General features: G+C 51.2%; 1 protein-coding gene across 1 annotated transcript in view; it reads right to left on the reverse strand.

Annotated features, from left to right (window-relative positions):
• KHDRBS3 (KH RNA binding domain containing, signal transduction associated 3) overlaps window positions 1-11,783 on the reverse strand; it is a 158,814-nt gene extending 147,031 nt beyond the window's left edge. The window contains exon 1 of the mRNA XM_047783200.1: window positions 11,259-11,783. Coding sequence (XP_047639156.1) covers window positions 11,259-11,346 — 88 coding nt within the window. The 5' untranslated portion in view covers window positions 11,347-11,783. The remainder of the gene's footprint in view (window positions 1-11,258) is intronic.
• Between the last annotated feature and the right edge of the window lie 3,186 nt (window positions 11,784-14,969).

Below are 14,969 nucleotides of genomic sequence, written 5' to 3' on the forward strand. Positions count from 1 at the left end.
ACTGGGCACTGGTACACAGGCGAAGGCCTGGTCCCTCTGCCCGAGTAGCTGAGAGCAGGAAGGGCGGCAGATCCCAGCCGCGGCCAGAGCCAGCACGACGGCCACTCTTGCTTCTGTACCGTGTACAACTGCCTTTCTGCTGCAGCAGCAGAGCTCAGTCAAAGGCCCAGCTCACAAACTAGTTACTGTTTGGCCTTTTACAGAAAAGGTTTGCTGGCCCAAGACTTAGGAATTTAACATAAAGACAAGGCGATACACCTGTAGAAACTCATCTATTTCCTGGCTCTGTCTGGTAAAAGGGCCTAGAAGCCCTGACACACCAGCAGCCCAAATCTTGGCTTTTAAATGCCTTTCCACACCAAAAAAAACCAGGGCACCTTGGAAGAAAAAGGTGATTCCAAAGCTGGGGTAGAGCAAGCATAAGATGAGCCTGGAACGAAATGCGGTTAGAACGTTAAGACAAAACAAAACTCAAAGAACACATGGAGTGACCCTGTCAAACAGGACCCAGGAGGCAGGTAACGGGCTCCCAATGGCCAAATCCGGGACCAGTTAAGCATCGGCCTAGAGAGTGAGAGGAAAGACGAAAACCCATCGAATTCAAGAATCCCTGAATGTATACAGATAGTTGATGGAGGAAAGGAGAGAAACAGGAAAGAAGAAAAAGAAAAAAATGAAAATGCTCCCTTTGAGCAGAAGGCCAACCCATAAATGTAGACGGAATTTTTGAGTTAGAAAATTACCATTTTAGAACCATCATAGTAATAATTAATTCAGGTAAGAAACATTAACGAAAATTTGTTAGGGCGAGTTTAATAAGGAACATTTACAGAGTCTCGAGTCCTCGCGCCACAAAAATAATTAATTGCAAAAGGAAAATGGAAACCTTGCAGTGGAGAAAGCCGGCACCACCTTAACCAGGTGATCGAACTTAGCATCATCAACATGGGGACAAGGTGACACTGACCCCGTGTGCCTCCTGACACCGGGTGCTCAGGAGGACACGCCATCACCCGGTGGAGCGCCCGCCCAAAGAGCGCGCAACAGGAGCCTAGGCGCAAGGAGACACCAGCCAAGCCGCGCTGAGAGCCGGCCTCCAAAGCCTGGCTGCACAGTGTCAGAAACGCACGCGGGAAGCTGGAGGAAGATGGAGCATCTGCTCCCAGCGAAGAGAACGAAAAGGCCAGACAGCTAATGCAATGCAACACTGGCACGAGGCAGCATGGGGATGGCAGGCTGGATGACAAAGGTACCGAAGCAACGAGCGACTTCCGACTGTCACCACTGTTTTCTGCACCTGCTGCTGTGTAAGAGAAGCCCTTGGTCTCCAGAAATGCACCCCAGGTACTCACGTCCCGAGGGGCAAAGGGGGACGACACATGCACCTCCGTCTCAGATGAGCTGTAAAAGTACACACGCACATGCACACACACAGAAAGAATGGGACAGCAGATGTGGGAGATGGTCAGCGGCTGGGGAGTCCGGGCAAATGGAGGCTACACAGGTTTGCAGCACTACTCTTCTAATTCTTCTATAAATTTAAAATTGCTTCCAAATAAAAAAAGTTTAATGTCTGGAAGAAAAATGGGATGGAGAGAGGAAAGGAGAAGACAGATAAATAAGTGCAACACACCACGGCGAGCAGAACCATGAAGATGTCACGGAGGCAGAGACTGAAACTAAAAAAAACCCTGGAGGAGTCAGGAAAGTTCCCGGGCCCTGCCCAGGTCCTGTCCCCTGCCAGCGAGGACGCCTGCATCCAGCTGTCCTCTTTGAAAAAGCCTCCTCCAGGAGGCCTCTCTCGGTCCTGAGACGAGTGAGAGGTCCTTCCCTCGAGCCCCTAAAACCTGTGCACTCTTTCCACCAGAGTGCTTACCCCACTCTTAAAACTGCTCCCCTCCAGGCTTAGCGCCCCCCGGACTAAAAATCCCTTCATTAAAACAATGGTGATGACGGTGATGCTGGCGGCAGCAGCTACTTACTCTGCACGTGTCACGTGCCAGGCACGACACTAACCAACGTGTCCCACATCTCTCACTTCAAGTCCCGCAGAAACCCCGAAGGGCCTTTATTTTTTAATCCCGATTTTTCCGTCATGGAAACCGAGGCTGAGAAGGGTCCGTGTATCCAACGTTACAACACAAAGACGGAGCAAAGTTCAGATGTGAACTCAAGTTTGCCTGATTTAAAGTATGTCCTTAACTACTGTCTTTTACCAAATAATCTGAGTCTTATTCCAGCACCATTTTTAGTTAGTTGTGGCTTCTGCATATATAACAGACCAAAGGTGAGAGGGATTTTTCTAAGCATTTTACTTGTGTTTGTGTTCGCAGAGCACACCCAACCCAAAAGCAAGGGAGAAGAGGCACAAGGGGACAGGAGGAAGCCAGCCCTAAAAATATTACTGGCAGAGAAGCCACTGCACGTAGGTGACTGAGAGCAGGTAGAAAAAGTGGTGTATAAGGAATAGAAACATAAATATGTAGTTATCCACCAGATATAAAAATACATGCTATGTGTTAAAAATTTTAAGTAAAATTAAACAAACATGCAATTGCTGTCCTTTCACCCTGATGACCTCCAAGGCAGGCATTAAGGTCATGTGCAGATAAGAGAACAGGAGCTCAGAGAAGTCACTGGCCCAGAACAAACACTGGACTGAGCAGTGATAACAAACATATACTTGACAAATATTAGTCGAATAAATCAGTAACGTCGAAGAAACCTAAGCAGAAATGTTTGGAGTCCTGTGGACTCGATCCAGTATTCAGTTCTGCTAAAATTACCAACGAAAATCCCCACCATGGTTTTGTCCAAAATTCCCCAAGGTTTCCTGCCTGGCGCGGATCAAGGCCCTTGGCCCTCTCAGGTCCACAGGCAAGGGAAGGTGAGAGGACGCAGGGTGTCCCCAGCAGCTGACAGGCTTTTGTTACTGTGGCTTCCTCAGGCAGATCACAGACTCTGACGTACAGACTCCGGTGCAAATAGCTGCTGGCACTCTCATTTCCCCCAACCGATCCACAGATTACAGATGAAATCCACAGATCACAGCGGCCAGGAGCCACAAGTCAGACTATCCTAACGCTTCCTTTAAAAATGTTTTTCAATTCAATGCTTTTGAAATCTCTTTTTCTTTAGGGCTCAGTAAACTCTATAATGTAAGTTACCTGCATGACCTTGAACAAGTTATCTAACCTCCATTTCCTTATCTGGAAAATGAGAGCAAAACTACTTTCCAAAGCGGTCCCCAGGACGAAAGGAGGTAGCCCATGAGAAAGACACTTGCGGCGGCGCCAGGCACGCCTCAGACGCAGAAACAGGTTAGAGAGTCTGCAACATGAGCAATTCACATCAGCACGTGAACAGCAAAAGCCACGCAAGCTTGTTGAATAATCAAGACGAACAGGCCAACTAACAGGGGAAACGACCGGTGTAGATGATGAGGGAGCCCGGCTGCGCAGAGCGCCATCTAGTGGAAGAAGAGCAGAGCACAAAGGGAGTGAGTGAGGAGGCCGGAAAACCAGGAAAAGGGAGGAGGATGAAAACTGTCCCCTCTCCTCCCATTACAACTTCTCCAGGGGAGCTTGAACCAACAGTGACCCCAAGCGTAAGATTCACATCAAAACCAGAAATCAGAACGGGAGCTCTCACACGCTCATGCTCTTCACCACATCGAGGAAGAACATCAGTAATACGCCAGGAGCACCTTTAAAAGCCCTTAAAATAGCAGCAGGGGCTGATTGGTGAAAAATTATGGAAATGTAAAAAATTATGGAAATTTACAGCTTACCAATTCAGAAGGTATCTTGTGCTGGTGAGAGAAGCTGCTGAGTGTCCAGACATGTTTGCAAAGGAGCAGTCATAAAAACTGTTTATGGAAGCTTCATTTGTTAGTGGAAGCTTCAGGTGCTGCATCTTGAATAGCATAATAAAAATCAATCAGAGCTGCTGCTAATTTCGTACATGATATTAATGAAAGAGGGTTCCTAAAGAATGAGTCTCTCCTTCAGTATTTCTAGGATTGGAAAACTAAAATTATTCTAATAACATAAAATTACCCTAAGGAATCAAACTGGATGCTTTATGCATTCAGTTATTATCATGCCTTATGTCTGGACAGTGATGCCAGTACGCGCACACCTGTCTCAGGCAATCCTCTGAAACAAGCAGGTAACCTTTATTAAGCACCTATTGACATGTCAGACACCAGACTTACCTCACGTCTAAAACCACTGCCCCACAAAGGAAGCATAAGGTCTACAATTTTAGAGATGAGAACCCAGGCTCCAGGGAGTTAAGCGACCAGTACAGTTTACAGACTGGAAAGCTGTGCCTCCACAAGCCCGTGGCTCTCCCTGGAGCAGCTCTTCCCACATAAAAGCATCCGCCAGACTTTGCTACCCTGGCAGGCATGCCACCATCAGCCTCTCTGTTGGCCGAAAGTGGCCCTGCTCACAGGTCACCAGTCTAACGGCAGGCAGTTCATTCTAAAAGCTGCAAGACAGGGATTTTCCCAGGGAGTCACCATGAAAACCCAGGCACAGTGAAAGCTCCCCGTCTGCCTGGCGCCGGCAGGCAAACTGCAGCGCGGTGCCCTGGAGGGGCAGACGGAGCCCTGAATCCTGCCGGACTCCTTCATAGGCGTCTGACCTTAGGCAAGTGATTGCGCCTTCCTGCCCTCCGGTTTCTCATCCACAGAGTAAGGTAAAATGACTCTTTTAAGACTGTTAGAAGAATTAAATGAAATAATGTACAGAAAAGCTTCTTGATAAACGGTAATTGGATTCGCCGTGTGGCTCGCAGCATAACTACTCGCGTTGCTTCTGGATAAATGGTAACTATTTTTAACAACTTCAATCAGGTATATTCAAGCCAACCCCTCTTCAGAGAGCTCAAACCATTATCCGTAGGCCTATCTTCTTGTATATTTGTGCTGCCCCCCCCTTTCTTTTATGAGCCTATTTTTAGAAGATGGGGAATTTCTAAACATACCACCAACTAACTACAAATCCCTGATATCACACCAACTCTTTCTGTGCTCGAGGACTGAAATACTCTGTGCCACCAAGGAGTCCCTTCAAGAGAGACTGAGCTTTATCAAGAATCTGCCTTATTTTCAACACAGAAAGCTTTCCTCTTTTCCCCTTGACTACTGAAATACAGGTAATTACAAGTCCTTACCTTGAACGCTTACTAAAGACTGAAAGTACTGCTGGAGAACACACACAAAGGGAGCTTGCCCTTTTCAGGAACCTCTTTTAAAAATTCAGCATCATCGATGGACAGTTCCAACTGGCTTCTACTCTAATGAACACTGTATTTCAAAACAACCACATTGGGTTCTGAGTTTTGTCTCTTTGCTTAAAGTACCCTATCAAGACACTGCAGACCTGTAAAAGTTAGCCTGACTGCTTAAAGCCACGCACCTAGGCTGGGCAAGTTACTTTACTCTTTTGAACGTCAGAAGCCTAATCTGAAAAAGCAAAGGCAGCAGGCAGGGCTGAAACCACCTGCCTGAAGATCCTGTGAGGATGAGAGACAATGCGTGGGAAGCACGTAGCAGCCAGGCCCTCAACTCAGCAGCTTCTGTTAATAATCATTACCCTGTGCTAAGGGACACTCTATTTTTTGGTAAAACATATAAACCATTCTACCTCCACTCTGTGGGAGTGACAACAAGCAAAAGGGTCCTGTCATGTCAAAGTGGTTGCTGGCATCCACCTGTGACCTCACCTGCTCCTCGGGCTTTGGGGGTCTGTCTGGCACCTGAGATCAAAGATTAGCTCCTCCAGGTAAGAAGGCTTATTCAGCAAATGACAGGGCCTCCCCAGCCCTGGTTTAAATCTGTCCTAAGACCCTCACTAGGAGTGTCGGGGGAGAGCGAAGGGTATTGGAGCGCACTGGCTAATACGTTTCTCCAGCAAGAATACGAGTAAGTAAACATCTGATTCAAAGCAGATCTAATGTCTTCTCATTACCTCCTGAGAAGGACCCCTGCTGTTCTACCGCACTTAAAGAGCACTGGGATATTCTTCTGCTGGTTTAACACTGCGTTTCCAGAGAACCTTCTTTCATTTCTGTGTGCAGAGCTGTCAGGGACATCCTCCTACCCCAACTCAGGTGCTCTGAGGTCTAAAGAGCAAAGCTCTCCACTGACTGCTGAGCGCCAAGGGTGCCTTCTAACTCTTCTACCTCTGTCGGAATTACAAAGGGACAAGACGAGTTCATGAGGGCTGGGTGCCAGGAATTAGCCGAGGTGCTCAAGACACGGAGATGGAAGACAGGCCTCGTCTCCCCAGCAGACATGCTCCCAGGGAGGACAGACATCCAAAGAAGACAGTGCAATGACCATCACACCGTCAGAGAGAACATGGGCACTTGTGGGCGGGCGAGTGGTCAGAGGAGATGCCCTCGGCAGAGAGTGAAGGGTCAAGTACCACAGTGGGCACTGCACACTCGTCTTTCAACTCCACACATGCCAGAGAGAAAAGTCCAAACTGCACAAAAGAGGCCAGAGTTTTAACCCCCTTCTGTCACTAAGTAATCGCACCAGCCCAGCCCGACCCTTTATCCATCCAAGGGCCAGTGTGATGCGGCCAAGAACAACGGGCTGGGAGAGGAACAAATCCGAGCCTTCGCTCAGACACGGCTAGGTCGCTTGGATAAGTCACTTGATTGCTGGAGACTTCTACCTACCCCTGAAGAATCGGACTAAGTGCCTCCACATCTCTGGGCTGGTACCAGCACTGACGTTACATACGTGGCCTGGCACAGAGAAGAGCCTCAACAATGCTGCCAGACCGAGAGTTGATCTAAACCGCCTCGTCACTCCATATGTCCAAAGGACAGCTGAAGGGCGACTAAGATGCTCCTTAGGCAAGGAGAGGGCCTCTGCAAACGAAGACCCACTCTCGATCGACGGCCGAGTGAGCCGAAGTTCCTCGAGCGCAGAGGCTGCCTGTCCCTCTCCACCTCCTGGACCAGCACAGATGCCCCGCATGGTGGGTTCTTAATATGTGGTGTTCAGGTACCAAAACACTGGAACTGTCCAGCACGGGCTCCCTTTGAGTCAGAACACACTAGGAAATTCAGAATTGGTTTACCTAAAAATGTGAGTCATTGCATCCATTTTCTTACAAAAAAACAAAACTCGGTAACTCTAAGAAAACCGCTAAAAACTAAACACCCACATGCTTCTCTGGACAAAGTAGAGAATCGCACACCACGGCCTGAAGGCGCCGCACCTAAATATGATTCTCATTCTCATTCTTCTCTTTACGCGCCTGACAACACGCAAGCAATCAAAAAAATTCCGAGTAGGGTCCGCCGCGATGAAACTCTTAAGCCACCGAGTTTTGTTGAACAAAGAGAACCACATCAGGCAAAACAATGACCCTTCCTTCAAACGTGTTTACCCCTCAACACATCCTAAAGAGCGCTCGGAATCCTATTATTAGAGAAAATACTGTCACATAAAAATACTTATTTTGAAATAGCAGCAAAGAAATTTATCTGGACACAGACAGACCACTGTAATCCTGAGTTCTTTGCTCCACCTCCTCTTGTAAGCAATCATGAAATATAACTGGGCTGTGACCCAGCCACCAATCCATACATTATATCAGATAATTAAAAATACAGGGTTATGTAATCTTACTTAATGGTTACTTGGCTTGGACTGAAAACCATCCAAAGCAATTATCAGAGAACTGGATTAAATTATAATGCGTAAGACATATTTGAAGATTTTTTTTTTAGTAAGAGTCAGCACATCCCCTACTAGCAAATATAATATAAAGCATGGAATACTACTTTCATCTCCAATTAACCTCCTTGGCAAGAAACTGCAATGTCAACTCACTTCATAGGCACGGGGGGAAGGGAGGGGACAAAAAAGCCTGTTTTATTTGATTCGATTTTAACATCAAATAAATATCACCCATTACTTTCGGTAGAGAAACAAAAACATTCAATACGGGGAGAGAACCCTCTATCCTGAGAAACTAGAAATAAAAGTCAGGAACTCATACCCATTGTGAAGCAGGAGCCTGGAAAAAGTGTAAAGCCAACTTATGTCAGCATAAAAGCATACTTACATCCTTTAGGGGACCCCAGCTCAAGGTCTTAGATTATTAGAAAAAAAAGTAATTCTGCTAGGAAGGTGATGAATGTTTACAAATACTGAATTTTTAAAAAATGACCACGCCTCATTTATCACGTGTTTCATCATCATGTGTTGATTACTAGAGTCATACGTTGGTCCCTCAAGGGCTTTAATCCAAAAATGCCTCTTGACCCGAGTACTGAAATCCTGTAGGATGAATCTACCATGAGTATTTGCTTCTTCAAAGACCACTAGACAAGTACAGAAAGAAACTTTGTTTAGAAAATCAAGACACTTCAGGAGGAAACAAGCATGTTGACTACACCAATTTCTGCAGGGTTGGACATTAGTGTGTGGGAAGCGTTTAGGGTTTATCTTTGGGGGAAGTCATAAGGAGTGAGAACAAGGGCCTTATGAGACCAAAGATCAGTGTTCAAATGAACTCTACCGGTTACGTACAAGCCCGCATAGCTGGGGTCCCCGGCCCCCTCCCCTGAAAAATAGACACATCAATGTCCGCCCTACTAGGGCGCCAGCATGAGAACAGAAACAGACCACATGTGCCTTGAGAGAGCCTTGGAAACTTTAAGACACTATGCAAGCAAAGAAACTATTAGCTTCTGGAGACATTAACCATCAGCTCTACCACGCGCCACTCCCTGATAAAATGAAGACGCACACTGCTGGCCCGTGGGCACTGGATAAGTTAGTGCCCAAGGACCGACTCCAGCACCGAGATCCAGGACATCTGAAAAAACGGATGCCTCCTTTAGAGGCACATGGTCAAAAATACAGCTAAAAGGAATTAAAATGCTCTCGTAGAGTGAATCACAAATGATTATCAGATTTAAAATCATTTAACCGTTCAAATTCAGATTTAAGACAGTATGTTTTCCAATGCCCTTGTAATTCTGGAGTTACATAACAGCATAATTAATATGTTAAATGACAGGGCTTTGCATGCTGGCTATCAGCTTATGATTTAAGGGGAAAACATTTTAGTCAGAAGTAATCTAAATTAACAGCAATGAGAGCATCTGAGCAGCAGCCCTTTCCTCCTCCACAGAACTGTTCGATGTGAGAAAGGTACTTCTTACAAGAATTACATTTTTGATGGAATCGGGTAATTGGGTAAGGTAATCGGGTTTAATGTCTAAAAAACACTAAGTGGCAACATTGTCCAATGTCTGTTCCAAGGAACAGGAAGCCATTACTGCTATAAAGCAAACAAACAAACAAAAAAACCCCACAGAAACAGAAAAATTTGTGAACATATTAGCAGAATGAATGTACTGGGGCATCCCGGCATGGAAAAATAATTCTTGCTTTTGAAATAACTTATTATGCTTTTAGTTAAACTGTTTCCTCAACTGAGTACAACCTAACTTTGATCCAGCTTCTCTATTAAGAAAACTGCACTTGGAGTCCACAATCTGGAATATTCCTAATGCCAGCGACCTCGCATGATGTACAAAGAAATTTCTTTCACAGAGATGACAGCCCAGCAGGCAAGCAGAGATATATGCAAATCACAAAGAGCCAGGAGTACAAACCTAACTGCAGATGGTTCAGAAAAAGCACGGCAATAAAACTTAAAATTCTCTTTCTTTAAAGCATGCTCATTAGCCATTTTATTAAAGAAGTAAAAATAAGCCTACACTTAAAATGGGAAAGCTCTGTGAATGGATCTCTGTTCACTGCCTCAAATATCAGGCTGAAATTCTTGGAGACAGAGAGCCTCTCTCCACAACCAGCCTCAGTCAACAACATACACCCTTCTCTTCTCGGAAGAACCGACTACGATATGCAAATGCTGGAGGTCGCCGTTTTAAAATACAGGTATCTATTAAAAAAACAGAATATGTCCACCTCATCTTCCACTTCCAACAATAAAAGAGCCAGGGCCGGCATTAGGATCAGCAGATCTGACTTGACTCGGGAACCAGCCTGTCAGGGTGCAGAGTGATTCATGCAAAAGGTAACAGATCTGATCAGATAATATTTCTGCCATCACCCAGAGAAAAAGCAGACCAGTGGCTCCCAACCCCATCTTGATCTGAAACCCCTATTCCAGATAACGAGAAATAAAGGACCGCTCCAGGGGAGGCAGGCTTAATTTACCGTCCATCCCAGAAGGTTCCTCAGGAAGCTGAAGGAAGAACAAGCCAGGGAGCACCGTCCTGGGCCGGCACGCCTCCTCCATCCGCCCTGTATCCCCGTGTCCAGTACTTCCCAGGGCTGTTCACACCCCGAGCTGGCGAGAGTAGTGCTAAAATGGCACAGGCAGCAAAGACTCCGTGGCCAGCGTTCTGTCCCTGAGCCAGCTCCCAGTGAGGGTGACCCACCCAGAGCCTCCCAACGACAGGACAGCCGAGCCAAGACGCGGACTCCTGTGTGCCTCTCTTCTCCCCTAATGACCCCTCGGGGACCAGCCCTCAAGGCTCGGCATGAATTGCCCACCCAGAGGGAGGATGGACTGCCTCACCAGGGCGGCCAGAGCCCGGACCTGGGAGAAAGAGGAGGGGAGAGGGAACTGGGCTCTGCCGCTGCAACTGTGGTCCTTGTCCTCCAAAGCGCTTGGGGTCTGACCCCAAACCTCCCCCAAGGTCCTCAAACTTCACCAACAATCCAAGCACCTGTTCCCTTCGCCTCTCCTCAATGTGATGCCCTCAGATCCTTCCATTTTCCTCCAGCTCTTTCTCCAGTTCCTTAGATGAACCAAACGCGCTAGTTGCCCAGTCCCCCAGCCCCACTCTCCCCGCCAATGAGATCGTTCAACCCCTGCCCCACCAAAGGCCCCCAGCTGTTCGCTGTCCCCCACCCAGAAGTTTCCCTTGGGCACCCTCCAGTCCCCAAAGATTTCCTTCAAGTCTCGTCCAAACGCCCCCGCCTTCTTCCTTGCCGAGTCGCCCCAACGCACACACATCTCGGCTTTCCCCAGGTGTCCCGTATTTTCCCAGGTTCCCACCCCAACGCCCCCAGACTGCTACCCGGGTCCCCTCCAGGCGCCTCGGGGTCGATGGCCAGCCAGCCCCACGGTTCCTCCCCCGCAAGCCCCGGCCTTTCTCCCGGGTCCCCGGCCCCCCGGCCCGCCGCTCCCGGGTCCCCAACGGCCGCGGGCGCCAGTTAACCACCGGCCGGCGCGCGCCCTCACCTTGGTTCACCAGCCGCAGGGCGTGCGTGAAGGAGGGGTCCAGGGAATCTTTCTCCGCCATCAGCTCGGGCAGGTACTTCTCCTCCATGCTCGCCGGCCGCCCGGGCCCGGGACGCGGACTCAAGGCGGACGGGCAGCGGCGGCCCCGCAACCCCCGACCCCGCCTGCGCAACCCCAGCGGCGCGGAACCCGGGCCGGACTCCGCGGCGGGGGCGCGGCGGAGCCAAGCCGGGCGGTCGGCCCGGCGGCGGCGGCGGCGGCGGTGGCGGCGGCGGCGGTGCGGGGCGGGAACCGGCCGCGCAGCCCCGGTCCCCGGGGGGCGGCCGCCGCCTCCCGGACGCGACTCCTGCGATCCCGCCACGGGCCGAGGAGGAGCGGGCACGGGCCGGGCCGGTCAGGCGGGCCCTCCTGCCGGACCGGCGGCGCGCTCCGCGAGCCTAAGACACTCCCCGGCGAGCCCCGCCAGCCGGCGCCCGCGCCGAGCTCAGCCCAGACCCGCACGCCGCGCGCCGCCCCGCGCTCACTGAGCGGCCGCGCCGAGCGCCTGGCCCCGCCCGCCGCGCCCCGCCCGCCGCGCCTGCGCGCTGCGCCCCGCGCCCCACCGCCTGCCGCCCGCTGCCTGGTGAGGCCGCCCCCTCGCGCGGCCGGCCCGGGGAGGGCGTCCCGGCGCCTCCCGTCGGGCCCGCGCTCGCCTGCAGCCGGGGAAGCGCGCGGGGGGACCGCGGCGCGGCTACAGCCTGGCTAGAGGAGGAGACGGGGAAACTGAGGCCCAGAGAGGTCAAGCGGCTCGCCCAAGGTCACCCAGCGAGCGTTCCCGGGAGGAAGGCTGCGCGCTCGCCCTCCGCTCGGGTCAGGGGCTGCGCGGGGAGAGAGGACCGGGAGGAGCACCCGCAGCCGGCTCTGGGGAAATGCAGCGGGGCAAGCCGCCCTGCTCTGTATAGCTCCCTGGACTTCCTTAACTTATGTCGCTTTGCTGCTCCCCCCCGATTTCCTAGGAAATAATGCGGGCGCACAGTCCTCCCTCTGCGCCTCCGGGGCTCTGAGGGCAACCGGAGACCCTTGGTACCGAGGTCGATTACATAAAAGCGCGTGCCCTTCAGGTCGGCTTTGTCATCCCGACTTGCCGCCGGGTTGTCATTCTCTTCGCGCAGAAACCGGCTGTGCCCGGATGCGGAGGAGGGAGCTGTGCCCAGAGCCATTCCCCACTAGGGGACCGTCCCCTGGACACACGTGGGTGCTGATGTCCTCCGTTCGTATCCGCCCCCCACCCCCCCACCAAATCCTCCATCAGGCGGCTTTCAGATTTCCTGTGTGGAGTCAATGTCCCCCAGCAGGCCAAGGACTCTGAGTCTGTCCTGCCTTCCCCCTCAGCGATCCCCACCTCAAGTCCTGGCCTCGGTGTCACTGTCCCTGGACAGTCTACCAGGACTTCCCCAGCAAAGCCGGTCACTGTTCTGTGTCCCTCCAGCGCTGGTCAGGCCTTGCTTACAGAGAGCTGTAATTCAGTTTTCATCAGACTATGAGCATCTCGCTGACAGAGCTAGAGTTTTGTTTGGGGGGGAGGGTCCCTAGCACCCTAGTGCATTAGGACAGTTGTAGGGGCACCTGAAATGTTAAGTGAAGGAATAAGCCATAGGCATGCCACTCCCCTGGGAATGACTCTATCCTCCCTGTCCCCAGGCAACCACCTGTCCTCCTGATGGATGCAAACAGAGGCAGCTCTACACCCAAAGATGCTTGGGGTGGAAATCAGGAGCTCCAACCTGCCCTAAGTCCCAGGCTAAAGTTCCACCTTCCCTCACTCAAGCTCCACCCTCAGTGGACCTGGCTTCAGGTGAGGTATCTGCCATTTCCAAATTCCCAATGAGAATCTTGTTCATGTCTCTCTTTGGTGTAAACTTGTGGCAGGCAGTTGAGACAGTTAGAATCAGGGCTCTGCTGCTCACTAGCTCTGTTATCTTAGGCAAGTTACTTCCTCTCTGTGCCTCAGTTTCCTCATCTGTAAAGTAGAGATGATGACAGAGCCTATTTCATAAGACAGTCGTGAAGATTAAACATGTCCTCTCCTAATGAAGTCCCCCAAACAGTCCCTAGCACGTAGTAAATGCTTATCTGTTCTTTGTTGGGTCCCCCCCGCCCACCGTGGCTGCTCTCAGGGTCTTCTGAACCTCTCCTTCCTTTCAGATGCGGCTCCTGGGGCACTTGCATTCCCCCAGCAGACCGAGTGAAGGGCCTGGAACAACACACACCTGCTTCTGACCAGAATGTGGCTGGGTGGACGTTCTGTAGCCCCAGCTCCTCCCTGACCTCAGCTAAATGACCTGTCCCAGCCCTGGAGTCCAAATCTCCAAAACCCAGGTCAGGCCAGCCATCCTAGAGGGCAGTTGAAAGGATTCAAAGGGAGATGTTTTCTCCTTTAACGTTAGAGTGGAACGCACATGCCTCTGGTTTCTAGTCCTGCACCCCAGGATGTGGGTGTGAGGGGGAAATGCAGCGGGGCAAGCTGCCCTGCTCTGTGAGGTGTGTGAGTCCCTGGCAGCCTCTTTTCCAGGGAGCAAATGAAAAGGAGACCCGTAGCGGGGAGACCAGGCCCAGGAAGGGAGCATGGGGAGCAGATGCTCAGTTGCTCCCCTCACCACGTGATCTAAGATGCTCCTTCCCACTTAGAACTTCTGCTCCAGTGACAGCCCTGGAGTAACTTCCCTTCGTTTTAGCCGTGCCCATGGCATGTGAAAGTTCCAGGGCCTGGGACTGAACCTGAGCCCTAGGAGTAGTGACAACGCCAGGTCCTTAACCCCCGAGCAGCCAGGGAACTCCAGTCACAGCTGTTTTTATTAAGCATTCACTACACTCCAGGTGGGATGTCAGGGGCTTTGTATCTACTATTTCTAGTTCTCTCAACACCCTATAAGGAAGATACTGTTTATCCACCACTTACAAATGAGCAGTTGAATACCTGGCTTACCTACCACCGCTGTCAGGAAGGGCTCGCAGGCCCCCTGGATCTAAAGCCTCTGTCCCTCCGTTCTGCCCTCCCAGGTAGCGGTCTGGGATGCAGGAGATCTGGAGACGGGCTCCAGGCCTCCTGCATCCAAACACTTGGCAGACGTGTCTCGCCAGCAGCTGGGGAGGAGGGCTGATACACCGGAAAGCTGACAGCACAGGCACTGAATCTTCTGCTCTGGACCCTCCTTCTCAGAGAACCTTCCAAGAGGGCAGGGACCCAGCATGGTGAGTATCCATGTGGGGCCGAAGGAGACGGATGTCTCTGGGAGAAGCTCAGGATATCAACCCCACCTACCAACCTGGCTGCACAGTGTGGAATGGCCAGGCACCTCCACACCTTACCGCAGACTCTGCTGGTCCTCCCGAGATGGCCATCCTGCGGGCGCTAACCCTTAGATCCCTTTGAAGATGAGGAAACCAGGTCTTGGGGAAGGTGGTGGGTTTTCTTTAAGCAGCTGTAGGTAGTGCTCGAACTCAGGTCCGATGATGCATAGGCCGGGCGGAGGTCTCTCTGGGCACGCACCAGTACTTGCTGAGCACAGACCTGGTACGCCCACTGCTCTGGGTACAAAGGACTGGCTGTGTGAGAAACAGATTTCTCCAGAGCTACGTCCGGCCAGAGGCGCCGGGACCCTTACTCCATCTGCGTGGTTCACCTGGACCAGAGGCCCTAAGCTGTGATAAGAAGCTCTGGCTGCGCTTTCT

This window comes from Phacochoerus africanus, chromosome 6 (genome assembly GCF_016906955.1).
Source record: "Phacochoerus africanus isolate WHEZ1 chromosome 6, ROS_Pafr_v1, whole genome shotgun sequence".
NCBI lineage: Eukaryota > Metazoa > Chordata > Mammalia > Artiodactyla > Suidae > Phacochoerus > Phacochoerus africanus.